Here is a 27,442-nt window from a genome sequence, read left to right as displayed (position 1 = left end):
TCAGGCCTTGTAATTGCCACTGACCAATGGGCTCCCGTTTGAAACTAGACCCTGGGCTGCAGCTATTAACGTCCCCCCTCCAAATGGATCTTGTTTTGATTCCTGATGCTTTTATAGGTTTTGTCTTTAGGAGACATTCCTGGTCGGCACATACCATGCACCCCTTTCTGCCCCTATTTTCCTTCCTTCCCGTCTTGTGGGGCCATTGCCCCCCTTCCTGCACTCACAAACATACACACAGCCTTGATCAGCCTTTGCGTGTGTGTGTGTGTGTGTGTGTGTGTGTGTGTGTGTGTAGCTAGGGCTACTGACCAGCCCACCTTCCCCTGGCCCCTCCTGACAGCCAGTTACACTCCATGAACTTGGCCACCCGTCACAGCTGCGTTAAGATTGAAGGATGGGGGGCCCTTGTATCCAGCTGGGTCGGAAGACATGGGTGGGGGCAGGGCAGGCCCAGATGCAGATGGTTTAGGTCAAATGGAGATGTGTGAGGATGAAGGGGGAGGGGGACACAGGAGCTCAGGGGCACAATAACTCCAGAGGTTACTCCTCCAACCCCTGAAAAATGCACTCTTGGAGTTTCAGTATATATTAGTTTTCATGTGTTTGTGTTGCAGAATGCAGTTGATGTAACTAGCTTAGCGTTTACTCCGTTTTTTTAGCCCAACATGAACATCTTGACCTACAGTTAGTGTCAACCTGATGGGATACTTGCAGGTAAAAATCAAATGAACACATTTTAGAAAAAACGTTGGAGGTCAAAGTCCATTCTTAAGAATTACAAATTTGCAACCACATTAGCTATGGAACCAGCTGACGTCCCCGGTTCGGTTCCGGCCAGGGACCTTGTTGCATGACACTTTTTTTCACACTCTGTACCTCTACTGTCACGATCAAATAAAGGTAAAATACCAAAAGAATAATCTTAGTAATAGATAATCGTGTTACTTTTGAAAGACTCATAGGTAATGATGTGAGACCACTACAGACTGGATCCCCTCTGTACGTGTTTGTCTGTTTGTTTGCTAACCATATCTATGTTTTCTCTCTTGTCTGTTGTAGAATGGGAGTGCCAGCTGGGCGGATGAAGCCGACAGTAGCAGAGGAAGAGGAGAGGCGTCCAGAGACTTTGCTAAAGTAAGCCTTTGGAGAGTGTGATCACCGGATGGCTTCAGTGGGTTCAGTCAATAAACAACCAAACCAACAAACAGGAAACCGTTGCACCAATCACATAATAACATTAATTCTTATCAAAGTCAAACTAGTGGAAATTGTTAATCAGTTTTAACCTTTTGAGGCATTCTCCAGACTGATGGATGCATTGCCTCATTTTGCCTCCCATCTTTTGTTAAAAGTGGGTGCACCACAAAGATAACATCCAATGGTCAGCTGGCCGTTGACATGCATGTATGTTCTGTGCCTATGTGAGAGGAAATATCTAAGTATTTGTACTACAAACAACATTGCAGAGACAAACAAAGCAAACTAGCCAACCATTTTCATGCCACTGTGAATCTTATTAAACAGTACAAATAGAGAATATGTCTGATTTAAAAAATAAAAAATAAAAATAAAAAAAATAAAAAATTGCAAGGTTTTTCTTTGCTTTGCACTGGCATTATCAGCCATGTTGGAAGATGAAAAGAAAGGGCAGAGGCTAAAAATTAAACCTGCACTCAAAACTGCACAATGAACTATCCCTTCCAGTGATAATATAACATGCTGAATGGGCCGAACGACTAGAGCCAACAGTGCCAGAAGCACAGCAACAACTACAGGTGACTGTTGGCTACATGCGGTGGTCAACTGACAAGTTCGTCCACCAGACCCTAATAAGCTTCTGTTTTCTCTTTCAGCTGTATGAACTGGACACTGACCCCAAAAGGAAGGAGTTTTTGGATGACCTCTTCACATTCATGCAGAAAAGAGGTCAGAGTGCTCACCAGAAATCCACATTATATTAATCAGCAGCTGCCTCTTCAGTTGCACTCTCCATAACAGAGATTTTCTTTTACGTCATCAGATCAAGCGGTTTGGCATACACTTAAAAATTGGAGATTCAGTTGGGATTTAAATGAGATTCAAGTAATTCTCTAAATATGTAAGGGTCATTTTCTACAAACATGTTTCCCATTAGAGTTTTTTTACATGTTACAATTTGCTGAACATTTTTGTGTTGAAGTGTACTTTGTCAGTGGGTTTCCTGATTAAAATGTCTGGGTTTAGCTCTATGGTTTCAGGCTTTATATCTTGTATGCAATTCAGTATGAATTTTAAATTCAAAACTACACACCTTTACACAGCTTTCTTAACTCTCAAGGCATGTACAGCGTTTTAAATCCGATAGAAATACTTTTTCATTATGAATTGCAAGAGTTGCCACAATTGTGACATTGGTTGGAGTTAATTTCTCACCCTCTGCCTATGTGGCAAAAGCAAATACCATATGACTTCCATTTTTTAAGAGTCATTTCCTGTCTCAGTGTGAGGAGCGGTTGCTATTTTGTTTTACAGAGCATCTGGAATTTCACTATAGATTGATTGATTGGTGTTAGGCCTACAGCACAAATGGTTTATGTGGTCATACAATTGAAAGAGGCCATATAAACTATGCAAGGATAAAAGAACAAATATATTAGTTTTCCTTTGTGGCTTTGGTCTTCCAAATGTATTTACTTGTCCCATGGTTGTCAAGTGTGCCATGTCACTGATCAACTCAAAAGCATGCTGTAACTCTCACTGGCTAAGAAATCCTTTACTAATTCCCCTCCCCAGAGTAAAGGCCTTAAGGGGTCAGCAGGTGAGATCTGCCTCTGTTGATCCTGTGGTTCTGCAGTATCAGAGCCAAGAGGATCTGGCAGTGGCCTGACTTATTCAGTTGGCCAACAGCCGGGGAGGCTCAGCTGACCGCGTGCAGCGTTGACACTGCCTACAAGACCCCTCTGACCAGGGCAGCTATTATGCACTTAGGCTTTTATCAGACATATCTGTTGCCAAGTAAGTTACATGGCTTGAGCAATACCTCCCAAGGTGAATCACAATGTTATTACAATGGTGCATACTTTACATTATGTTTTGGCAGGCTATGATGGGTGATGATGGTCTGTGAGTGTGTGTGTGGTTCACACTTCATTATGTTTTGTCACAGGCTATGATGGGTGATATGATATGTAAGCGAGTGTGTATGTGATGCATAGTTTGTTTTGTCAGACTGTGACGGATGATGATGATGGTGAGTACATTTGTGTAGATGGGTCCATGTGTGTTGATGTGCATGTGTGTGTACTTTTATGCATATTTTGGCGAGCTCACATTGACAGGAGCAGCAGCTTCTGAGTGTCTGGTCTGGTCTAAGCACCCGGAGGTCTTGTTTGGCGGGTGATGAATTAAGCCAAGTCAGAGAGAGGGAGGTACAGAATCTGTCGGGGCCCTGTTAGCATCTCTGTCCAGTGGCTGACGCTGGGAGTGGTTGGCTGACCCTTTACTCATGCTGGTCAGACGGAGAAATCCATCAAGCTGACTAAAATGCCGCCTGACCGCAGATAACTGGCTGATTACAGCAAGCCACATCACATTATTTTCACTAAATTTACATGTGCTTAAGGCATGAAAGAATAGGTTGATTTTTAAGTGAAAATAAGCATGTCTTTTTTTTTTAATCGTCCCATTGTGTTCTCAGCGACACAAATATGGAATGAATTATAACATTGATTTAAAAAACATAACAAAAGACAGATTAGCTTGTAAAACTATCCCACCTCAAAGCAAAGAAAAACAAAATGCTGATTCGCTGATAACAATTTGAATTTGAACATTAGTAGCCTACTCTTGTCATTTACATTTTGTTTAAGTTTGAGTTCTTCACCCCTCTCTTTAAGGCAAGAGGCACTTGGCTGACCTCTGTTGTCTCTCAAACCGGAGTCTTAATCACAGGGAACAAATTGCTTGGCTGGATTCCCTTTTTGCTGTTAGTGCCAAGACTATGAGATGAAGAGCAAGCCTTGCCATGCTCTTGTTGATGGCACCCTCTAATTACTGTGTGTTTACTCCTTCAATTTCACTTCATAGATATGGGGTCAAGATTATTGCCCTCTTTCTTTTTCCTTTTTTTTTAATGAAAGGGTACTTAGAAAGCCTTTATAATTTAATGTCACTATGTGGAAGCTTAAAAATACTACCTCATTTTGTGAAGCAGATTGTGCGGTTAAGTGAAAGCCAGTGGAATCTCTGGATGGAGAGAGACAAATGGTGAAGTGCTTTTCCCACCTCGTTGTGGGGCCTCAAGGCCTTGAGAGGAAAGCAACAGCGGAAGGAAAACTTACGAGGGATTCCCATTTCCTGCCTCTGTGCTTAAAAAAACGTGTGTGTGTGTGTGTGTGTGTTAATGGTTGAGGAATTTTAGCAGCTGTCCTAAATCCTGTCTGTGCGTAAAGGGGCCCATTGATGGGCTCTGCATCACAGAAATGGCAGAAGACACACATATGAACCCTCTCTACCTTTACTTCCTTGGCTCTTAATTCTTTGCTGAATACTCCAACATCCATTGCTGGGCCCCCTTTGCTTACACCATCGACATCCGTACTATTTGTTGCTTGTAATTTTAAGAACTTTATTCTGCTGGAGAACATCCTGTCATTCGCTGCAGATAGAAACATCAGCTAATGGCCATGTAAATGTAATGTAACAGCTCATGTTGGAGGAGTGTGGGTGGAGGATATTAGCCTTCATGAGTTACGCCGACATCACTGTTCATCATATCCATTACAGGTTTTGCTGTTTCACCCCCTCTGGGAGCGCATAGAAAAGCTTTGACGCTGGCTCGATGCCATTGACCACCTCAAAGATTTCGATTAAGCAGATGGGTGAATGTTTGTTTTGGTTTGACACCCGGCCACTTTCTCATTTGGGGTTTGGGGCAGGAGGTGGGGTTGTGAAGAGGTAATTGGGGGAGCAGTAAGTGAGGCTGCGGGAATTACGGGTGCGCGATAAAGGGGGGGAAAAAAGAGGAAGAAACTAAAAGAGTGATGCAGCCAACTGCCTGTCAGCGCTGTCCACTTGAAATGATTAATGGCCACAGGCTGTGATGGACAGAGCCAGAGAGAGAAGCTCCTGATCACCAGTAGAGAAGGGATGGGGTAACAGGGGGGGTAAAGACAAGTGTTTTAGCTGCTTCTACTCTAGCCAGAAAACCCCACACGTCGCGGTCAGCAAATGCTAGATCAATCCCAGTGTGACACTCTTAATGGGAAGTGTAGATTCAGCTTAAGAGGGACCACATGGTGTGCTATCGCTGCTTTGGAGTTATTTTAGGGGAAAATCCCTACATAGTAGATTTAGGTCTGTTAATAGTACTAAAGTGGTAAGCCAGACTAGTCTGTGCCATTAAGTTTCAGTGGTCTTGATGGGGCTGGAGAAAGATGTATAGAATTAGAGGAAGGAGTAGGATGGTAATGATTATAATGAAGATGTCTCATTTAGCTGCAGCTCCACAGTTAAACCCACTGGCAGTGGCTCTGCGCCGTTGGTTCCTGTAAATCTTCACTGTGGCTGCCGGTAATGTTTTCAGGGGCCGTATAACAAAATAGCATACATGGGCTTTTGTTTGGTCTGTAATTAAAATTGAGCAAGTAAATAATTTAGTGTCATATTTGTCCTTCAGAACTTATTTTCCTTTACTGAAAAACAAAACAAAAACAAAAACCCTGCCATTTTTTATTTGCTACAGACAAGATGAGAAGGGCAGACCACTGATATTCGAAAAACAAGAAAACTAATTAAAATAGCTCTGCCAGTTTTTTCAAATTGTAAGAGAAACAAGAATTTCACGTCCAGGTTAAGATGGATATTTTTTGCAGTATTTGTGGTGTGGGAAGAATGGCCTCCCAGCAGGACATTAAAGGAAGTTCCCTAACTGTAACCCTGAGACCAAGAGCTCTGTCCACACCAATTACACCATGAATGGGCTCTGGGGGATCCATGTATGCATTATATTACTCCCCTGGTCAGCCTCACACTGGCCCTCGTAACAGGCAGGCCCTCTGTACAAACACCACACTACAATAGGAACATTCTCTGGCTCTTTGATATGGCCTCATTTTCCTTTAGTTAACACCCCACAACTTCTGGAACGTGGCAGCACCTGGTTGGTTTAACAACAAAAACACTGGGTATTGTGAGCACATATGTCCATTTTTGATAATGCTGGATTACAGGTGAAAAGATTTTATTTTTAGATTGAGCTTTTAAACTGCGACTATTATACAATGTATAATAGTCGCATTATTAATGTAATAGCTTTCATCTGCAATTAGGGGATCAACTAAATTCAAGTAGTTTCTACATTCGCACTCATTAGGGATGCAATTCTCAAGATGGCTGTCGTTTTCGAGACCCTAGAAGCATGCTTTACATACAATGCAAAAATAAAATGTAGCTAGGAGATAGCATTTTGTCCTCTTCTCTTCCTTTCTTTCTGTCTCCATCCCCGTCCTACTCCCTTGCCCCCACCCCATTCTCCTCCCCCCTCTGTTTATTGTGCTACAGTTACAACCACTGAAACTTGATAACACCATGGGGGATAGGGGCGGAGGGCTGCACTGTGGCCTGCTTGGTGAGGCCGGGGGGAGGAGGGGCTGGATTAAGGGGCCTCCTGTCCTACACGGGATGATTAATGATCTCCAAATAAGTGGGGGCCAACCTTTTTGATAGGGCAACGATGACAGACAGCAGACAAGGGAGGTGACCGTCGCATGTCTGTATGTGTGAAAAGGGAGAAAAGAGAGGATGAAGGATGAAGAGAGCAGACATGGAAACCACAGTAGGAGATGGGGTGCCAGGGTGACGGAGGGGGAGGATAAGGGAGGCATTGGCCAGCTTGTGTAGAAACAAGGCCATGCTCTTTCATGTCCCCTTGAAAGCACTTTGTCAGTGGGCTGAAGCTGACCAAGCTCACCATCCAGACAGTAAGAAAATCAGGCAAATGTACTAAAAGACCAGCACTAGCAGCAAAGGGCCCCTACTCTTAAGAAAGGGTGGGGACCCAAATGATACACAGATTCCAACCACCGCTTACTAATCATTACCCCAAGACAGACTCCAAAAGAAGAGGCGAAACTATTCTTATTGGACACACCCTCCCTTGCATTTGTGATCAAAGATTTTGTGGTTACCGTGTTGTTATATTTGAGGGCTGAGATTATCTTTGCCTTCGGTAAACTCCACCCGTTGGCTGACAAATTACAGCCCTGCCTTTGGGGAACGAGCACATTTACGGTGGTTATTCTTCTCTTCCTTCAGAACAAAAGGAAATGGTAGTTTTCCTGATGTTTTGTGTGTGTGGGTCTGTTGGGAGATGTTAGATTCAAATCTTTAGACTTTTTATTTTTTGTTTTTGTTTGTGTCTTACCTACTACTCTTTGTGTCTCTTCCTCTCTCTGTCTCTTCATCCCAACCCCCAATCCGCACTGCCTCCCTGTTATTTCCTCTGTCATTTAGCCAGACTGTTCCACAGCCCTGGATTGCCGCTGTGCTGTCCATCTTTAATTACGACCATACTGTACAGGGATTTGAGTCTCTAAGCTGCAGAGCTGGGAGATTCTTAATCACCAAGCTCATAAGTAAATGAGCAAGGAAGAGGAAAATGCTATTATATTCGTACAAAAGAAGTGAAGGGGCTAGTCAGTTAAAACACAAGATATTTTATGAAGACCGTGTTGCACCTTACACCAAAAAAGTGAAATATGGCTAAAACTGAAGCAGCAAGCATTCTTTCCCCCAAACAAACAATATCTTTGTGATGCAGGAACTTTCTAAAAGGCATAATGTGAAAACAACCTAATGAGGCAAAAGGTATTTAGCTTTCAGGGAAAAAAATGGAACATATTCCTGCATAAGTTTTACATGATTTAATTATTTTAATGAATACAAATTGTAGGAAGAAAACAGACAAAAGTAATAAGTATTGTTTTTATTAATTATAAAAGCAGTACAAAGGTATTATGGACATACCCTTGGTATTAATTTGATTTATTCACTGTAGATTTAGGTGAGTCAGACAACTTAAGCCAAGACTAAATATTTTAAAAATTTTGGCAATTTTTTCAAAATGTTTTACACCTGCCTTTTTTCCACCCAATTTTTTTTGTGGGGGCTTTGATAAGCTGTTCCTACATGAAGCTCTTCTGCAATCAACAAATTTCCTAATCTTCTGCTATCTCTGCATATCTGTGTGTCTTGTTTCTCCATCTGTGTCCTGTGTGTGCTCTTAAAGCAATGTTTCCTGGCCTCCACACCCCTCTGATAAATGGTATGAAATACATTACAGCCCCCAGAGGAGCCCTACACCAATACAATAGCCCTGAGCTCACTTCCAGTGCAGCTCTGCAGCAGTGTTGCATAAGCCACACAGTAACGGAGATCTGAGTGCAAAGGGGCATAATGGAAAACAAGACGCTTGATTTGAGGGAAGAAATAGACATGAAAGACACAGCTGCCAAATGTTACTGCCTTTTTGTTGATGTCATTTTAGTTAATGTGGTTTGTTGTTTGGGATACATTATTAGATAAAGTTAATGGTTAAGTTAAGTTAGATGAGTGTGTTTTCATCTTTCGCAGCTAGGCTTAAAACTTTTCATGGTGTAGTATACAGTATGTCATGATCCCGCTCCTGATGTTGCATTCTGTACCTTGGGGTCCTCAAAAAGTATTGAAAGCTCCTAGATTCTTAAGGCCTTAAGAACTATTGATTGTTTTGAATATAGTAATTAGCAGTCTCCTTTTTTTCGATACAGGGTATTGTTTGTAACAAAGGCATTAAAGCATATTCTGCTGTTGACCTCATTTTAAGTCACTCTGCATTAAGAGCATCAGCTGAATCCCTGAAAGGCAAATGTATGACCCACTGTCATGGATTCCAAAAGCCCAAAGTAATTAGCATTGATGGGAGTTAAAATTTCCAAGATGAGTGCACAACCCCCCGCTGTCTCTTTGCTTGTTTCAACATATCCCTCTTTCTCCTTGGCTTATAGCAGCTGATGTCTCGTGTATTGATCCATGATGCTGGGCCCCAAATGAGGCTCGTCAGCTGATGGCTTTATCTGTCAATCCAGGTGTCAATTGATTGAAGCAGTTAGCTGTGTTATAAAGCTTGCTAGAAGGGAGAGGGAGACCCTCAATGTTGCACCTGCCAGTGAAACTATCACTGCCACCTACTTACCCTTTAAACCAGCAATACCCAGTCTAACCAGTGAACTGTGAACCAGTGTGGGCCACAGATTACCTCATTCTCAATGACGCGATAGTGTAGCTTCTAATTTTTACTTGTATACTTCGATAGCCTCTCTCTTCCTTATGGTCTACTAACCCTTTCTTGTTCTTTTTATTCATTCTAAATATTACTCTTGCCCTCGTTCTCTCTCTCTCTCTCTCTCTCTCTCTCATTTGTTTTAGCTGAATTTCAAGCTACTCGAGTGGAAAACGTTTATCTTAACCTCTGCAGCTTTATCACAGGAATCTACAGTTGATGCCGAAGCCCATCCCCCTGTTATGTGTACAATGTACCATTGTCATGCTACTATGACATTCTTAACATTTCTGCAAAGATCAGAGATGGCTGTTTACAAGGCCAAGCTATTGGGTTACTTTTCTCTCACTTGATCTTCCAGTCTGATGTAAATATAGAGCACAGGTCATTCACTATTAGCAGTTTTAAGACATTAGCTGATATATTCTGTCAGAACATCTTTTCTTATAGAGGGTTGATATTTAGTGTTTAATATTTGATGCAATAAATTTAAAAACATTCTAAAGATTTTGGTAGCAATACTCAATGTTAACAATACATCATCAGTGTTTATAACCACTGCACATTAACAAAGATTTTACCTCCCCCTCTTCCAACAACTACACACTGTAAATCTCGTCTTGCTGTCCTCTGCTGTCCACCGTTGTATCTAAAGCTTGCTCATAAATTTCCTCTTCTCTTCATCGTCTTTAAAGCCAGTTCAAGCAAGTAGGGGAGATGTACTTCAGATGGAGGGGTGAGAAGAATGAATGATGCATTTAAACTGTCATAGCATGGGTCAACTAGGTATCCAACCTTTAATAATTTACTACTGGAGTACTGGACAAATTATGTCTGTAGCACAGAATATGGAAAACATGGATTCAATAATCGTAGAGTAAGTGTGCAGATTGCTGGCCTCACAATAACATACTCAAAGCACTGGCCTCTGGCTAGTACACTGCAAGTTCATCAGACACATGCACAATTTCACTGGTCAATTAGATGCTATCGGACGACAAACATTGACGGATAGTGGTTGGTTACCTTCAAATTTGGCTGCTGGGTGGAGTAACTTAATGGGTGGTGCATAAATAAATACATAGTAGACACAAGCTGAGTCGGTAATTTTTCCTTTTTGTCAGGCACAAAACAGAGCAGAGGGAAGTAAAGTTCACCTATGTAGGGGTGATAGTCTCCTACCTATCAGGTTCCCTTCAACCATCAAATGTCTATCCCTTTCTTTATTTATCTCCATAACTGTTCTGTGAGTTTCTGTCACAAAATTGAAGCATTTAATGGCCTAAAACTTGTATTGCTTGCATTTTAATTGGTTGAAGAGTTTTCTTCACTGGGCTGGGCTTGTGAGATCCACATCTAATGAAATGATTTTATGCAACTATTAGTAAACTATATTGTGGTGTATTCCTGTAAAGTGACCCATTTTTCTTAATATGAACAGACATCCTGGGAAAACATCAAAAAACAAAATTTTCCCTGTCCAGCATACACCGCTCAGATGTCCTGTCTCTCTTTTTTTGAGATCCTTCAGAAATGGAAAGACCAGTGACCTTGAATAACAATGTAGCATGAGAGACATCAACCATCCTTCCATCCATCTATACATCCGTCCATTCATCCGTCTCTCTGTCAGCTCCATATCAGCTGGTGTTGATTGGGGTCTAGTCAGTTGATCTGCCGGGTCTCTGGGGATTGAGGGGACTTGGGTTACAGTTGGAGAGGCCATCTCATTTTTCGCGCCATCCAGCCTTTTCAATCCCCCTCCCCCTCTGTTTCGCCAGGTGACCCATCTTCATGACCCATGGAGAAGGAGTCATGTTTCTCTTTCTTTTTCTTTCTGATCGTCTCTCTTATTCAGTTCAAAGATGCTTTACTGGTATAGCTGTCAAAAGATTAAGGCTGGACAAACGTTAACAGTACTTTAAACATCATATAAAACTGTATCAGGTGTGTCAGTGCAGAGATGTATTGCTTAATTACACTTGACAAACTTCTAATCGTGAAATTCAAGTTCTAATAGTGTCATTAGTTGTAGTCTGACAGCCTCCCCAGTGTGTGAACAGCACCCAGTGAGATTTACAGCTACTGACTATTGTTTGGAGCCTCGCCAGTTTTGCAAGGCTGTTTTACACCACAGGCTGAATCAGTTGACAGTGCACAGAAGACAGCTTCTTAATATACTGGCTGCCTGCTCATTGTAATAATTCTTGCTAAGAAACTACTCTCACTGTTTCCTGAGTAACTATAGCTTCAAGTGACTTATCCATCATTGATCATACAGAAGGAACCGCCATGCTTTCCCCCCCCCTTAGTATTTGTTCTTTTTATTGAGACTGAAGGAAAACGAGGACAAAGAGACAAGAGAAAAGGTTCTTTTGGTATTTGATATTCCTAAAATAATGAAATTAGTCTATTGCATTTGTCAGACCTAGTAAAAATTCTAGTCAAAGTGGCGCTACAAAATAAGAGACAGTTTTTCTCATATCAAGATAATTACTTAAATTCGATTCAATTTTATTTATATAACACAAATTCATAACAGAAGTTATCTCATTGCACTTTTCCTATAGAGCAGGTCTAGACCGTACTCTTTATAACTTGAAAGACATTAGTTTTATTCTCTATCTAATAAATAAAGGGACACATAAAGTGTGCTCATGTGAAAAAGCCCTAAATGTTTTGAGCTGATCTGACATATGTACAGTTGCTTTGTCACTTAATTGCACAGATGATGAAAACACAGTACTTTCCTTTTGTGTTTCCTTACATTTGTTAATCCCTTTATTGGATTTGTTTCCCTGTTAAAAGTTTTTTTGGGGGGAGTTTTTCCTTATGGGAATCGAGAGTCTGAGGATAGAGGGTGTTGGATGCTTACAGATTGTAAAGCCCCTTGAGGCAAATTTGTGATTTGTAGTATGGAACTATATAAAAAATGCCATGGTGTGACTTGATAATGTTGTAGCATATTGTCTTTATGTCTTGTAGATGGATACATGTGGCTTCACAGGACCCAATGTTGTTTATTTTGCAGCATGTCTTTTATTTTTTAGTTTAAACTCACAGGCCAAGGGAAAGACGTTTTCTGTACCTTTTCATCATGGTTAGGTACAGTTGGCAAAAGATAAGTCATTTCTTTCTATTTCCTGTATTGCCTCTCTCCCTTTGTCTGTCTCTCTGCCTTTGTCCCTCTGTCAATTCACATTAATTGCACTTCATTGACATGACAGGAATGAAACCTATGCAGCTATAGAGCATATCGACCGACATACATGTATTATAGATTTTATTAGACGACTGTCCCCCTATTTCTATCTCTCTGTCTGTGTCTCTACCAGCTGTGGCTTAAGCTTCATGCTTAGAATAGCAATGTCTATATAGTGTAATGTTACATTTAACTTCCCTTATGTGGAGGGGACATACCTTAACACTTGATATGAATTGGTCCGTCATGCGAGTGGTGGCTCTGCCTGGACTAAAGATAGCAAATTCCATACACTTGAGGCTTTTTTGCCTTTTATGTCCCTGTCCATGCATTAAAAATAAAACAAACATGCCCCAGCGTACAGCAGGGTCCTGACAATATGCTGCCCCGATGCACGAACATGTAAACTAAACAGTCAGGGGCTGCCCGACATAAAGTAAACTTTTAGCATGTGCAGTCCAGACACTTGTCTCTCCTGTCAGTGTCTTGCTGTCCCGTGTTAATGAAGGGTTTGGGCTGTTCTGTATTGATACTACCTAAATCAAGCTACATTTTCCAAACCATGAATGCAAGGTGGCAAACATAAATTACTTGAGGTTGAATATAAACAAAACATGTAGGTGTATCACCTACTATATTAATCTTTTTCTCTAAAACGATGCTGCACTGAAACATTTTATTTAATACAGCGTATAACAAATAGTGGGGCACGTAAACATACACAAAAAACAGCAGTTTATGCCTTCAAATAATGTACCTTCTTGACATGTTTTAGTTCAGAAAGTGTTGTTGATAGTGGACATTTTTTTATATAGCTTTGGCATTAGAGTTTCTTACTAACAGTAAGAAGTAACAGTAAGTAAGTAACAGTAAGCCAAATAAATGTACTTAAATTAAACTGAAGAAATGGTCTGAAGTGCATAGACTGAGATGTAGCCCTGGGTCTAATCTGGTGTGTAGATATGGTAGTTGAGGTAGGGAGGAGGAGGAGGAAGGTGTGGGTTGGTGGCTGGGGTGTCAGTGCTCTGAAAGGACTCAGACACTGCCATGAGGCCAGGGGCTGTTTGTGTTGGCCGACACCTTCCTTACAGCAGTAATCCATTCTTACTCCAGCTGGCTAGCTACTACACCTCCCCCTTCCTTTTTTTTCTTCCTTCCATCCTTCCCTCCTAAAGGCAGCAAAAACTGTCTCCATCTTCATGCCTTCTTTTTTCTCTTTCTCACATTTTGTCTTTTTATTTATCTCTGCTCATCTCTCTCTAATCTTTTCTCTACACTGCTCTTTTTTCTGTGTTTTTCTGTCTTATGCTCTCTTTGCATCGGCATTCATGTCACTAATTTGAGTCCAAAAAAGTAGAATAATCCAACGGAATAATCTTCAAATTGATCACTAGAAGTAAAGCAACCAAAGACCATGAGAAGGTGTGGTGTTTCCTTCTCTGCCTCTCTTTTTCCCTGTCTTTCTTCACTGTAGATGGCAGTGAAACCTCAAACCAGCCAATGCTCTCATACAGTAAAAAATTCATTTCCTGTGTGTTGTCCTTTGGAAGGCTGTCGCGCTGTCACTTAATTACTTAAAAAATGGCCATCATGTGAAGTCAGCGATATGTAATTTACCACTACTGGCGCCAGGGGAACCCAATTGATTTATTATAGAGGCCCTTTTAATGTGAACAGCTGTTTCCTACTAAAAATAGAGGTCAGAGGTTAGATAAAATGACCTTGTTCCTTTTTAAAAAAAATATTTTTTTGTCCTCACATTGAGATAGAAAGCTCAGTGTGAAGTGGGAAATGTTAATGTTTGATCCAGATGGACAGTCTATCTCTGTCACAGTCTGTTTGGTTTTGCTCAGTGTAGGGGCCAGTATTAGTGATCACAAATTGTGTATGGTCTGATCAATGTCTCAAGCCTCTGAAATGATGGCTAAAAGGCTTTTTACTTGATTAGTTATTGTACTGCGTAATTGAGTTTGCATGAACGTGCTTTACGATAATTTTGTTGTGTGTCATGAAGATTTATTTTCCCATAGTGTAAATGTTGTAAATTATTTCTACACTGCTGGGAAATCATCACATGCCTGACATTTATTAAATACAAAGATATTGATTTACTGCACAAAATATCAGCTGTATCACCTAATATCAAAAGTATTATCCCTGAAAGGCCTGTATTTGTCAAACCCTTTTCTTCCTCTGTCTGACGCTCTATCTATATTCCTTATCATTTGAAGTCTAGCCGTTTGAAGACTTGCCGTGTGGCTCTTGTGTTCACTGTGGAAGTCGGAGGAAGGACTTAGGGAGTGGTTCAGAGGCCCTCAGCCGCGGCACTTCCCACCAGAGCGACCTCTGACCCTTGGTGTCATTAATCACTAGGCTCCTGATGGCTCTGTCCCTGGGGGAAAATCAGTCCGGGGCAAAGGATGATGGGAGGTGAAGCCTGCAGCCAATTACAGATTGGCTCAGAGCAGCCGAGTGGACAAATCAGGGCTTTACAGAGAGATGAAATACCCAATAGTTGCCTACTCGAGGCCTGCATGGCCTAATGCCATGAAGTGGTTCTCGTATCAGATCATGATGTCTTTAGTCTTCTCTAAAGGAAAAATAAGCAATAAGGTTATGTGTGAGGCAGAGGAGTTGTGCTGCTGTGATCAAAAGAGATTTTTTGGACCGGTCTAATTAAGCTTGTTAGAGCTAAATGTCTCCAGGGTTGGAAACGGAGCAGATGGTGGACACCAAAGGCAGGCGGCACGTTGATTCTCTCAAATTATGGAACTCTCTAGCTAACTGCCCAAGTGTTGCTAATGTGATTTTTGGTCAATTACGATATTATCAAAGGTGCTTTCCCAGTGCTTTCATTTGCGGTCGGGCCATGTTGAAATGTGAAGTGTTGACTAATTAATGCTGTTTTAAGTTTCAAAACCACCTCTGGTTCACTTAAGATATATAGATAGTTTTTTGTTTACGCTCATACATACACACACCACACGCACTCCTGTGTTTTTTTGGCTTGCTTTGTATGGTGATCTGCTCTAAAAATAGTTCCGTGTAAATACATTAAATCTGATCTGATTTGACAGCAGATACTGAAAAAGGAGTGAATAAAAGCATAGGCATGAATTAAAGCCTAACTAGCTGCTGGCCTGTCACTATGGGGCTAGTGCTGTTGTGTCTCGTTTGTTGTGCTCTCATTGTTCACATTCAGGCCAGTATGAAAACATAGCTTTCTGCTGACCTGCAGTTTAATTCACACATCAATAACCCCTGGCTGATCTCTGACCCCTCTAGTTGTACTAATTGTTTGATGCAGGACTGATGTCCAACGCTGCATTAAATAACTGACGTCTCGTCAGTTCCTGCTGGCAGGAAAGCTGTACCTGGTGCTTTGATCCACTGCGTGTTCTGGAAATGTTGCTACTGCCCAGAGATATATCGGAGGTCTGCAATCTACATTTAGTTTACTATGCCACCTCAGAACAAAGCTTACTCTCTTTTCAGTCTGAACGGGACCTTTTTAAATTTAAAATGTATTGTACAGTTGCCCATTATACTATTACATTACTGGTTGTAATTTTACACATATATATATATATGTATGTATATGTGTGTGTGTGTGTGTGTGTGTGTATATATAGTTAGTTAATTAGTAACTGGTTTTGAAAAGGTATATCAATATATGTTTGGATTTCCTTCTAAAATTAAATGGCTCCAATTTGAAAATAGCTACCACCTACTGTTAAAACTAATTTAACAGTAGGTGGTAGCGGGTCTAATTTCACCTACTGGATAAACTAAATGGGAATAGGTTATGTCGGAACTATGAGTAGAAAGAAAATAGTTCCTACATAATACTGCTTACAACATGGTCTGTGGATTATGTTGAGTAACCGAGTCATGATTTCTGGAAAGAGACATTGCTGTTGAGTTTTTCAAATGTATTTTTTTGGTGCTTTGAGCACCACAAGCTGAGTGCCATATAGTTCCATTATATTAAAAAAAAAAAAGCAGACATCTCTAAGGCCGCTATCTCCAAAACTCGGCAACTCGCACCAAAACAATCTAGATGGATAAATAGCACTATAGGTAAGAGGGAAAATATGTAGTTTGGATTTTGGGGTGAACTGTCCCTTGAACAAAGACATTAAATACTAAATCATTGTTCCGCTCTGTACATAGCTAATCCAAATTATCTGTAAAGAAAGCTGGCATCTGGGCAAAGGCCCTTTTGTTTTGCTAATTGTTAATTGGCTCTGGAGATAAGATGGCTGTTTTCCCAGAACAGCATTTTCTGCAGCTTTAACAAGCTGAACAATATTAACCACATACAGCATCCTGCGGTGCTGTGGTTAAGTTTATTTTACAGGGTGAGAGGAGGCCTTACAGGTCTGTTCAGAGGGTTGTATTTGCTTCATGTTTGTATTTTTTCATTTAAATGTGACATCTGTTTTCTAGTTTAATTGCTTCATTAGGTACACCAGTACCATCGAATCCAATCTAATACAATCTTCTAATATTTATTTACGTGAAAGCAGGTAAGCATTGTAAACTTGACAAACGTAGGATCTTTTGCAGGGTGGTTGTATTTGATTGCATTCGATTTTCAAGGTGTATCTAATAAACTGGTTCCACTGTACATATTATATTCCTCCATGTATTTCCGCTTTCTATTTGTTTTTCTGATTATAGCTATCTGATTATAGCTGCCTATAATTACTTGCTGGTCTGTGTTTGAATATATAGACCCTAGCCATAGATACCTATTCTCTTTAGCATGCAATCCTTAAACTTACTCATGTCCCATGGTTGCAATGTTACCATGCAGAATGAGGAAACCATGGTGCCAAACAATGATTGTCCAATGTCGCAATGTCTTCGGCTTTCCCAACCCCTGTGTAGAGAACTACTGCTCCGTAATGACAGGTTACAACTCTCTCCCACCTTACCCAAACACAGGTTCCGCTTTTGTCTTCTAGAAATCTGCTATATTTCTAGACAAACTTTAAGAGTGATTTTCAGTTAACACAACAGTAGAGAAACCTGTAGTTCCTACACCACCAACATTACAACCAATATTAAGTAGTGTGCCTAACAGGTCAGAGCCATAGTGCCCTAACAGTGCTGCCACACCTTCCTGATCTCCACACTTATGTAGGTCCATGTGTTCACCTAGGCCCCTTGCACATGGCTTAAAGACATGTTGCTAACTTAAGAAAATGAATCGGGGCTAATCTTCATGGCCTGATCACACTGCTATTTTACAAAGTCATTAATGAGTCAGATTCCAGGTTAAGAGCAGCCTGTGGAGGGGCTGAAGGATTGGCTGGCATTAGCTGTGAGGGCAAATCTGTACGACTCCCCTGCGCTGGGCCTGACAGCACTAGCAGCGGAGGGGTGTGGATTTACCAAGTACAATCCTCTAAATGAGCTTCATTATACTGGTCTATCCAGGAACCCCCCACCCACCGCAGCCCATGGATTATCAGGTCGTCACAATCCCCAGTCCCCTTCGCCCGCTCCATGCTTACACTGTTGCACATTGCACTTTTTGATTCTGTTGCATACTGCGAACCCCCCCCGTTGTCCTCCCTCCACCTCCTCCCCACACGCTCCCTGCAAGCTTCACTGCAGATAAGCTGTTGACAAGATTAATGCATCTGTATCAAAAGTCTAGAGCCGCTTTGCTTTGTGTTGTTTGCGAATCCACCTTTCTAGGTCAAGCCAGATTGCCTTAACTGGGCTAATATGTTTTCAAGCCAAATTTAACAGCCGTGCAGGAAACAGGTCTGCCACCCTTGTCTTACCAGCATCCTGACAGTACTTAGATCAGTAAGTAGAGGTCACAAAATGATCCTGTGTGTTTCAACATTGACTGGTGGATGAATTAATACATAATGTGGATCTCATTCTGCTTTGTAATTTTCAATGTAGCAGCTTTAAATGTATTTTCTGTGTTAGGTGCCAATATGTCTCAGCAGAGGTGCACACAAGAGAAATTGTCAGCATTATGGGTTCCATTCCGGTTGGGATTGTCAATGTTAAAAATACATGCACATGTGATACACAAGTGCACTACAATAAATTAATCCACCATAAAGCTTTCATTGTGCGCAACTAATCTATTCCAATTCAGATGTATGATTTGTACTGTATTGATTTATATTATGGTTTTCTTCTTCTCCATAGGAACCCCAGTCAATCGCATCCCCATCATGGCCAAGCAGGTCCTGGATCTGTACATGCTGTACAAGCTGGTGACAGAGAAGGGAGGCCTGGTGGAGGTTATCAACAAGAAAATCTGGAGAGAAATCACAAAGGGACTCAACCTGCCTACCTCCATCACCAGTGCAGCTTTCACCCTACGCACACAGTAAGTCTTTGTATCGGTGTCACAAAACAACTAGCAAAATTCATTTCATTGGCTGTAGTAAGACTGTAAAGCTATAAATGGACTGTTTACACCCAGATACCTAGTCTGTCTGATGTTAATCTTATGTAAACTCTAATTTAATTTACTGGATTTATATTAAGTGTGCGATTTCTCAGCTGGAAACAAGCACCTTCCTTATGCCGTGTGTGTGTGTGTGTGGTATTACAGTATGTGGATTTGTGTTGGTATGAGTGCGGATGTCAATACTAACCCATGCCTGTGTGTTTACACACATGCAAGTCTGTTTCCTCCACTAGCCCACCTTCCCTCTTTACATTCAATCCCTCCGTCCATTACATCACACATAGAGCCCATTGATTCCAATAGATTTATTGACGGGATGTAGGTCAGAGTTCACAATGACTAAGGTGGGATTTGACTGACAGCTTGTACGGCGAGCCTCGACAAAAACTCTCTTGCTACCTTGATGGAAATTCTTCAGTAGATGTAACCCCTCTCTACCCTGTCCACTAGCAGGTTTCCCTAATGAACCTTTATGTATTTTTAATGTTGGTGGGCTGTTGTGTAGCAATGCTTCGCTAGCTCCGGCTAATGGACGCTGCTCTTAGCTGCTTATTGATCCTCTGTGCTGCTATTCCACCATTATGCGATGAGCATGCACAATACTGTATGTTTATTTTACCGTATGTTCTCATGGGATGGGGGGGAAAACAGCTGTGACTGAGCCCCTTTGATGTCATCAATGCTCATACCAGGATTTATCATTACATTCTGTGAGATTACATGCACTTCTAACTAAAAAAGTTTTAAGAAGGGTAGGGGATTAGAGAAACACAGCTAGATTTCTGCTGGGAAAAAAAACAGATTTTTTGGCCACGTGTATATGTTTAACCAAGTGTCAAAAAGGGTTTTTACATCTGTGAATGTGCATGAAGGATCTGATGTATTGCTTTGTGTATGTGTGTGTTCTCCTCCTTAAGGTATATGAAATACCTGTACCCGTATGAGTGCGAGAGGAGAGGCCTCAGCTCCCCAGGTGAGCTTCAGGCTGCCATCGACAGTAACCGACGCGAGGGTCGTCGTCCAAGCTACAGCAGCAGCCTCTTCCGCTTCTCTCCTTCTCCCAGCACAGCTCCCCACATCCTCTCACCTCCCAAGATGCACGTTTCAGTTCTGGGGGCAGGGACCTCAGGGGCCCTCAACGGTCTGCAGGCCTCACCAGGACCCTCTCTGAAGAAAGGTAGGAACCATACAGTCGACAACCGTACATAGAGACTTCTGATGGCATGAACAAAACCTCTGGTCTGTAATCATAGGCGAACACTGACCTTTATGTACACAACTCACATTTAAGTCTAATATAAACGTTTTACTTAAAAAGACGGTAACCTCATTACTTTTACACCACTGAGTATAATATATATTCTGAAAATAATCACAAAGCTTTATGACCGCATAAAGAGGAGGCTAATCTTTGTTTCACAAATAAAAATACGTTTATGGTATGTGGGGGTTACCTTCGAAAACAAGCCTGCTGCAAGTAAACAGGCATCTCTCAGCTATTCATTTGTGTAACTATGAAAAGTGAAGAAGGGTGTTGCTGGAAAAAACAAGCATATATGCTCAGATACCCTTCTCTGGATTGACTGAGGTTATATTAAACTGGGTAAATGTTTACTTCAGAGACTGTAGCCTCTCTATACTGGTTGGATTGAACTGGAGTATTCCAGTCACAGATGTGCTGAGACTTATTAGAGAAGTATTTATAGGGAAATACTGCCCTCTGTTGCAATTTAGAAAAGCTACATGTGGTCATAGCAGTGGATAAACACATGAATGGAACAGTACTTACAGATTTAAGGAGGCTTTTTTCACTATCAGCATGATTGCAAAGCATTTAAAAGACATTATATATATCTGACAATAGACTAAAATTGTTTTCATCAGAGCACCTGCTCCTTTTTTCTCAAATGTGTGTGATTGTGCATGAATGCATTTGTCTTGGCATGAGTGTGTGTGTGTGTGTGTGCTATTACATTTGTGTATCACATTCTCACAACAAGTCATGTTCCTTCCCTCCACTGTATCCCACCGTCAGTGCGTGTGTGTGCATTTTTAGTGTTTTTATTTGTGTGTGTGTGTGTGTGCGTGCGTGCCTGCATGTGTGTGTAGTCCATCCAGGTGTTTAAGAGTCCATGTGTGAACCAATTTTGCCTTGGGCTGCTGAGAGCCCTCATCTTTACTACTGATTAATAACATGGTTCCCACGCTGGGGGGACACTTTATGAACTTTGAAGCCTTCGGTCCACACAGCAGGATCCTGTTGATAACTGTCATTACCCTGCTGTCTTATCTGGTGTCACCGGAATGTGACTCTGCTGACAGTATCCACGGTTTAACTTGTGTAATGCACTGTATTTTACGTGTCACTCACTTTATGTGGTCATGTAGGATGGCACGTGGTTTGACTGACCCAGTCACTATTGATGTGCGACTGCTTTGCATACCCAAGGCCAGCTCTGTTTTGTTTTTATTTAAATCAGTGATACTTAAAGTGGGGTCCTGGGAACCAGCAAGGGCCCTTGAAGGAATTTAACTGGGGGGCATCATCAGTTTAATAAAGATCAGTTTAATTTGACAAGAAATAATACTAAGTAGAGAATGCTTGAAGGATAATTAGGAAAGTCTGTGCTGATGGTCTATGTAGTCCATTAGAACCAAAATCACTTGCAGTCACTTATTTTGTTTAAAAAAATTAAAGGTGGGATCAACCTGGGATCAAATGATATTATGACTGACATGCAAATGTCATTTTATTTAATGTGATGAAATATTCAGATTCTCCCATAGTAAAATATGGTAGATAATCTAGCCATCTGTAATACCCACTTATCCTATTCAGCATTGCATGGACTGGACTATTTCAGGTCAGAGGCGAGGTGCACCCTGCAAAAGGGCTGCACATAGACAACCATTCACATTCCCCCTTAAAGATTCCTGAATTAATTTTCAGTCCATGTAGATGGACTAATGGATCCATTAGAATTCGTAAAACAAGCCCTCCATTTCTCTCTTTTCCAGATGACCTGACCCCCTCCATCATGGCGGTGAGACCCTCCATGGCGCTGGCCCTGGGTCAGCAGCAGGTTGCGGGTTTGGCAAGAGCCGCCACGCTGGAGCAGCTGAGAGAAAAGCTGGAGACCAGCGGCGGAGGAGATGGGCCAGAGAGGAAGATGGCCCGCCTGGCGGAAGAGCAGCAGCGCCTGATGCAGCAGGCTTTCCAACATAACCTGCTGGCCATGGCTTCCCAAATGCCCATGAACCTGCGCATGGGAGCCCCCACCATTACCACCAGAGGTCAGTGCTACCAAGTTTGTCAAAATACTGTTAGACGAACCTGGAAATGATGCAAATTCAGTGTGTTTCCATTCAGTAGGAACTTGCCACATTTAATTTCAACAAAGACATGCACCTGCATGCAACATCTGACTTCCCTTGTTGTGTTTCACATCATTTTTTTTTATCAACATTTTTCCACAGAGGTGAATTAACAAAATAACTCTGCCGCAGCAACCTCCAGTGGATATTAAATAATCAACTAAAAAGTAATGTCAAGTTAAGTAATTTAGTTTAAAATTGGTTGAAATTTGGCAGCAGAGTATTTGTAAGCCCACCATCACTGGATATGTATTACTGTTGGGATTTTGAAGAAAAATATGTCACGTGAATACACTAAAAAATCCTCAATGCACTGTTATTTCTGTTTCTTCAGATGAGAAGCAGCAGGACATGTCTCTGAGCATCTCAACCAATGGAAATGCCAGCATCACTGTCTCAGTGGAGGTCAATGGCACAATCTACTCAGGTTTGTATGGGATGGGGTTATTAAATGTTACATATCATTGATAAATAGTAATGGTGTGGTGAATCCTTTACTTCCATCTGTTCCACCTAATGGTAATTTCCAAGTTCAGAAGTTTGTTACTAGGAATTTAGGAGCTGCAGCTTCCACCACTTGTGATTTCTTTTCGTCAGGTTATTTAGGTCATTTTCACTACCTAAAAATGTTACCCTTGTAGTGATAAAGGCACCATGATGTCTCCCGTTTTCCTACAGGAACCCTGTTTGCCCAGAAGTCTGGAGGGGCCCCTGGGCCTGCTGTGTCGGCTGCTGCTGCTTCAGCCTCCCCTGCTGGAACCAGCACTAGCTTTGGCTTCTCTGTACCTCTGGCTCAGACCCTCAGCCCCGCGTCCTCCTCCTCCTCCTCCAAGGGTCCCAGCTCGGCTGAGCCGGCTCCCAGCGGGTCACCCTAACTCAGGCTGCCCTTTGTACCTGCTCCCCAGGCCTCTCTTTCGCCGGGAGGCCCAGCAAGAAAATACAGTACAATGAGAAACCGATAAGAATAACAAACTGTTGCACAACAAATACCTCATCAACCCTGTCAACCTCTTGGCTGTCCAATCATGAACACAGAGCCCAAGAATATTATGTGGCAACACGTGCCCAAACGCACAGCTATGCATTTTATTCAACATACAAACACATACGCATGCTACACTACAAACACACACAATTAACATATACAGACACACAATCTACACATACATACACTTGTTAATCCTAATGTACATGCTAAACACAATCAGCTCAGCCAAAACCCACTGACAGGTGTAGTCACAACTGAACTTGAAAAGTTTTATCTTAGGACATTTTGTTTGTTTGTTGCCATTTTGTTGTCTTTTTGATTTTGTGTTTTAGAATGATTTTGTTTTTAGTTTTTCTCTTTTTACATACCTCAAATCAAGTAACCTGCAGTGGTGTCTTTACCTCAGGAGCTGTACTATATTTAACCTGAATCAACTTTATTTTTGTATTCTTTTTGACCTAGTTGCAATCAGGGGAAGTCGGGTAACTCTCACCAGGGGAACCTCAGAGCACCCACCTCACAGTGACAAGCCTCCGACCCGGGCCGCTCAGGTTTCTTTAACACGCTGTAGCCTCTTGCTGAACTCAAACTGGTGAATGATCAGATGCTGTAGATCAGCACATTATATACCTAATTTCATAACTCTGCCCTCAGTTCAGATCAAATTAATCCCATTATAATAGTTGGAAGGTTAATGATGTACACAAACCTCCCAAACTGTAAACTCTCTCTAGCAATGCACAGGATGGATTTTTATGTCCACATAAAATTCAACTTATTGCAGGTCTTCACAAAGTTGGGGGAACAGCAACTCTAATCCACCCACACCCACCCGAGCAGACCCTGAGCTCATTTCTCCACCCAGCTCCTGTCTGTTACAGAGAGGTAGTACAGAATCAGGTTTGAGTTTGTTGTCCCCCATTTTGTTTGTGCATCCTTCCTCCAGCTGCAGCCACAGAGCTGAATGTCAATCTGACGGCGTCATCCTTAATGATAGTTCTCAGACCTCATACTGGCCTCTCTGCTCTGGAGGGCGTCTTTCTCAGGAAGGAATGTGACAACTGCAAGGAATCACTGTTAATTTAAAAAGGAAAAAAAAGGATACCTGAATACCTGAAGAATGCACAAGTCTACATGACTGTTCAAGAATACCTCATCAGACTCTCTCAAAAAGAGAGCTACACTACATACCTCATACGGCCGCAAAGCCATCGAGACTTGACACCCCAACCCGGGATGGACCAGGTTCATACCTGAACTGAAACTGACATGAACGTGTTGACACGCTGCTGCTGCTGCTGGTGGTTTTTGGGGACAAACAGAACTGGGATGGTAAACAGATGATATCTCTCTCCTGTATTTACTTGTAGAACTTGTTTTATGCTTGCTTCCGTTTTCTTTCATTTCTTTTTTTTTTTTTTTTTTTTTTAGTTCCTCAAGTTGTTGTCTGAGAAGAATGATGTATCTGCATTTTTTTTTTCCAGGGAAGAGGAAAAGAAAAGTTAGTTCCTCACAGACACATATAGATCTGTAGGATTGTTAACAGGTTTACCTTACATTTGACTGCGAACACCTAATTCGCAGTTAACACGTCTTCTTTCACGACAGCGGCGAAATGATATGCATGTGTACAATCATGTGACCAGTGTTTTAACACCCTAATCTTCTGGTTCACGCTAGCCTCTGGTTATTGCACAGCTAGATACCAAAGACTAGCCAGGTCACTCCTCTTGATTGATCCCTCGTACAATCCTGCTGTGGTGCACAGCAAGGCAGGTCAAGGTCTTTTTTGGACTGCAAAAAATGTTGCATCTAATCTCATTTAATCCAATTTTGAGTTTTTTCCTAAAGCAAGTGAAAATATCTTTAGGTGAGGTAAATTCCCTTATTTCACATTTTACAGCATGACTTGATTATTGGAAAGTTACAATGGAAATATGTAATTTTAAAACTGGCTTTAAAGACTCAAAATCTGATTACATAACATGTACAGCTGGGCATTTTTGTTAGCAGATATTTAAGTGTTTTATCCAGAGTAGTAGCCCAGATGCTGTGGCTTTCCTGAGCTGTTTCCCTAATTTAATCTTTTACACTTATGGGCTCTTGGGGCTGGTTTTTAACACAACACCCGGTGTGGACAGAGGCCCACAAGTCTGGCCTCTGTATGAAAACACCCACTTCTTGATAATCCAGGAACACCTGGATTAGCCCTCCAATTGTATGGAATTTTTCTCCCTTCACAGTAAATTTTTAGCATTTTGGAATACCACAAGGGATGAAAATGAATTTTCCATCTTTATCTGTGTTGAATGTGAGGCATTTTAACAGTTTAGAAACCTCTTTAAGCCCAGTGTGATCTGAGGGGGGCAGCCTTTTTGCTTTTATTAAACTGTATTTTAGCCATTACTTGTCCGGTTTTGCAGACGTTTTGCAGTGCAGATCACAGGTGAGGGTTTGAGGACTTTGAAGTCCTTTTGGTGTACCCTTCAGAACCCTGTATGACACAGAACTGTATTTTATAAAGGTGAGAACTGTAGATGCTGCCTTAAAGTAGTTGCTGGTGAGATCCGGCCAGTGCAGGTTTTACTACTCAACTGGCTGGGAAAATGTCTTCAAGCCTAATCCTTTGGAGAGTAATCACTTTTTATTTTGGTAAGCAATTCAATCAGACGTTAGACACCAGTTGTCATTCATGCTGTTGCGTTAACAACTGAGTTTTGCTATTTATTTGTGGGGGTTTTTTATTTCATTTTATTCCTGGTGGACCTTGTTTTTAGTAACAGTTAAGCTTAATCATTTAGGCTGTGTTACTAAAATGTTTTCTTGTTTCTAAGTCCAAGCTTTCTGTTTCATCTGCTTAGTCTTAGCAATGACTGTTCGATAGTGTAGCTTCACTGCCTTTGTATGTTTGTGTGTGTGTGTATGCGTGTGTGTAAGCAGGTTCAGTATGTACAGTATGTGGTTGCAGTTCTACCATGTGGAGTACCACGCCTGCATACACTTGTAATAACATTAAGGATACTGCAGGTGGCGCAACTGCCACGTCTAGAATATCATAGGAGGGGGGGGGTTCTCAGGCATGAGTTTTGATGACACTTTTAAAAACTTAAAACACTTACTTAAATGGGGAAAGTTCTCTCCAGCATTAGCCTCCCATTTTGCTCACTGGGAGCTACCCATTACACCCACAGTCGTCTTCTGCTGTTGAAGGGCACTTTGCTGTTCGTTGTTCGGGAGTGGAAAGTGTGGAGGGTTGGTCATTCACTTCTCTCTGATCTCTGGGTTCAAACCAGCAACCCTCTGGTCACCTCACTAACCTCCAGGCTCCTGCCACCTAACTTGCTGCGTGGATGAGTATATATGATGTGTTGTACCTGTAAGCCTATGTGTGTGTGTGTGTGTGTGTTTGTGTGTGTCTATTAGAGACCGCCCCTACCTCGTCATACCACAATACCTCAGGGCAGGGGGCTGCAGTCACTCTTGCGTTCGATGTTGAAGCCGCATTGAGGGACGAGTACTGACGGAAGCTGTGGTCACTTAGCTGAATGCTACTTCTGTTTTGGTGTTGCATTTTTGTATTTTTGTCGTCAGTAACTGCAGGCAAGGTTTCGTCTCTCAGGAAGCTGTGAAGTTGGAAGTCTGCAGAACCTTTTGTCTCTCAGATGATTTTGGAGTTAATTCAGTTTTAAATTGTTTAAAAACTAACCTGATCTGTGTAAAAACAGGCGCATATGCAAGTGGTTATCGAATACCTCATTTATCAATTTTATGTTGTTTTTTGGCTTGTACAATGCTCCGTATATTAATTCAACTGTGGGGTTTGTGCATATTTTTGTACTGTTATTATTATGGACATGATAATAATGATATTACTGATATTATAGTTTTCTCTTTGACTAAAGCAAACAAAAAATAGGACAAAACACATGAATGCTTGTAAAAACTGGTTTGTGCTGATTGTATTTAAGAGGAGCACTTTTCCAAAGTGGTTTTCACACATTCAGTTTTGTTCATATTAGTAATATAAAGATATGGTTCTCAGGGCTTTAAACTTGTATGTCATGATAAAGTTTTACTTTATATCTTAGTTTCATGTGTGTTTGTTTTATTTCCTCTTTCAAGTGTCAT

At 41.5% G+C, this 27,442-nt stretch overlaps 1 protein-coding gene across 2 annotated transcripts in view; it reads left to right on the top strand.

The window, feature by feature from the left end:
- LOC122879787 (AT-rich interactive domain-containing protein 3B-like) overlaps window positions 1-27,401 on the top strand; it is a 52,604-nt gene extending 25,203 nt beyond the window's left edge. For both annotated transcript variants that reach the window (XM_044204264.1, XM_044204344.1), the window contains exons 3-9: window positions 1,063-1,137; window positions 1,857-1,929; window positions 18,684-18,867; window positions 19,869-20,128; window positions 21,970-22,245; window positions 22,661-22,753; window positions 23,005-27,401. In XM_044204264.1, coding sequence (XP_044060199.1) covers window positions 1,063-1,137; window positions 1,857-1,929; window positions 18,684-18,867; window positions 19,869-20,128; window positions 21,970-22,245; window positions 22,661-22,753; window positions 23,005-23,201 — 1,158 coding nt within the window. In that variant the 3' untranslated portion in view covers window positions 23,202-27,401. The remainder of the gene's footprint in view (window positions 1-1,062; window positions 1,138-1,856; window positions 1,930-18,683; window positions 18,868-19,868; window positions 20,129-21,969; window positions 22,246-22,660; window positions 22,754-23,004) is intronic.
- The last annotated feature ends 41 nt before the right edge of the window (window positions 27,402-27,442 follow it).

This window comes from Siniperca chuatsi, linkage group LG1, assembly GCF_020085105.1.
Source record: "Siniperca chuatsi isolate FFG_IHB_CAS linkage group LG1, ASM2008510v1, whole genome shotgun sequence".
Lineage (NCBI taxonomy): Eukaryota > Metazoa > Chordata > Actinopteri > Centrarchiformes > Sinipercidae > Siniperca > Siniperca chuatsi.
The sequence above is the reverse complement of the archived record's forward strand: the minus strand, read 5'-3'. Positions and strand labels throughout refer to the sequence as shown.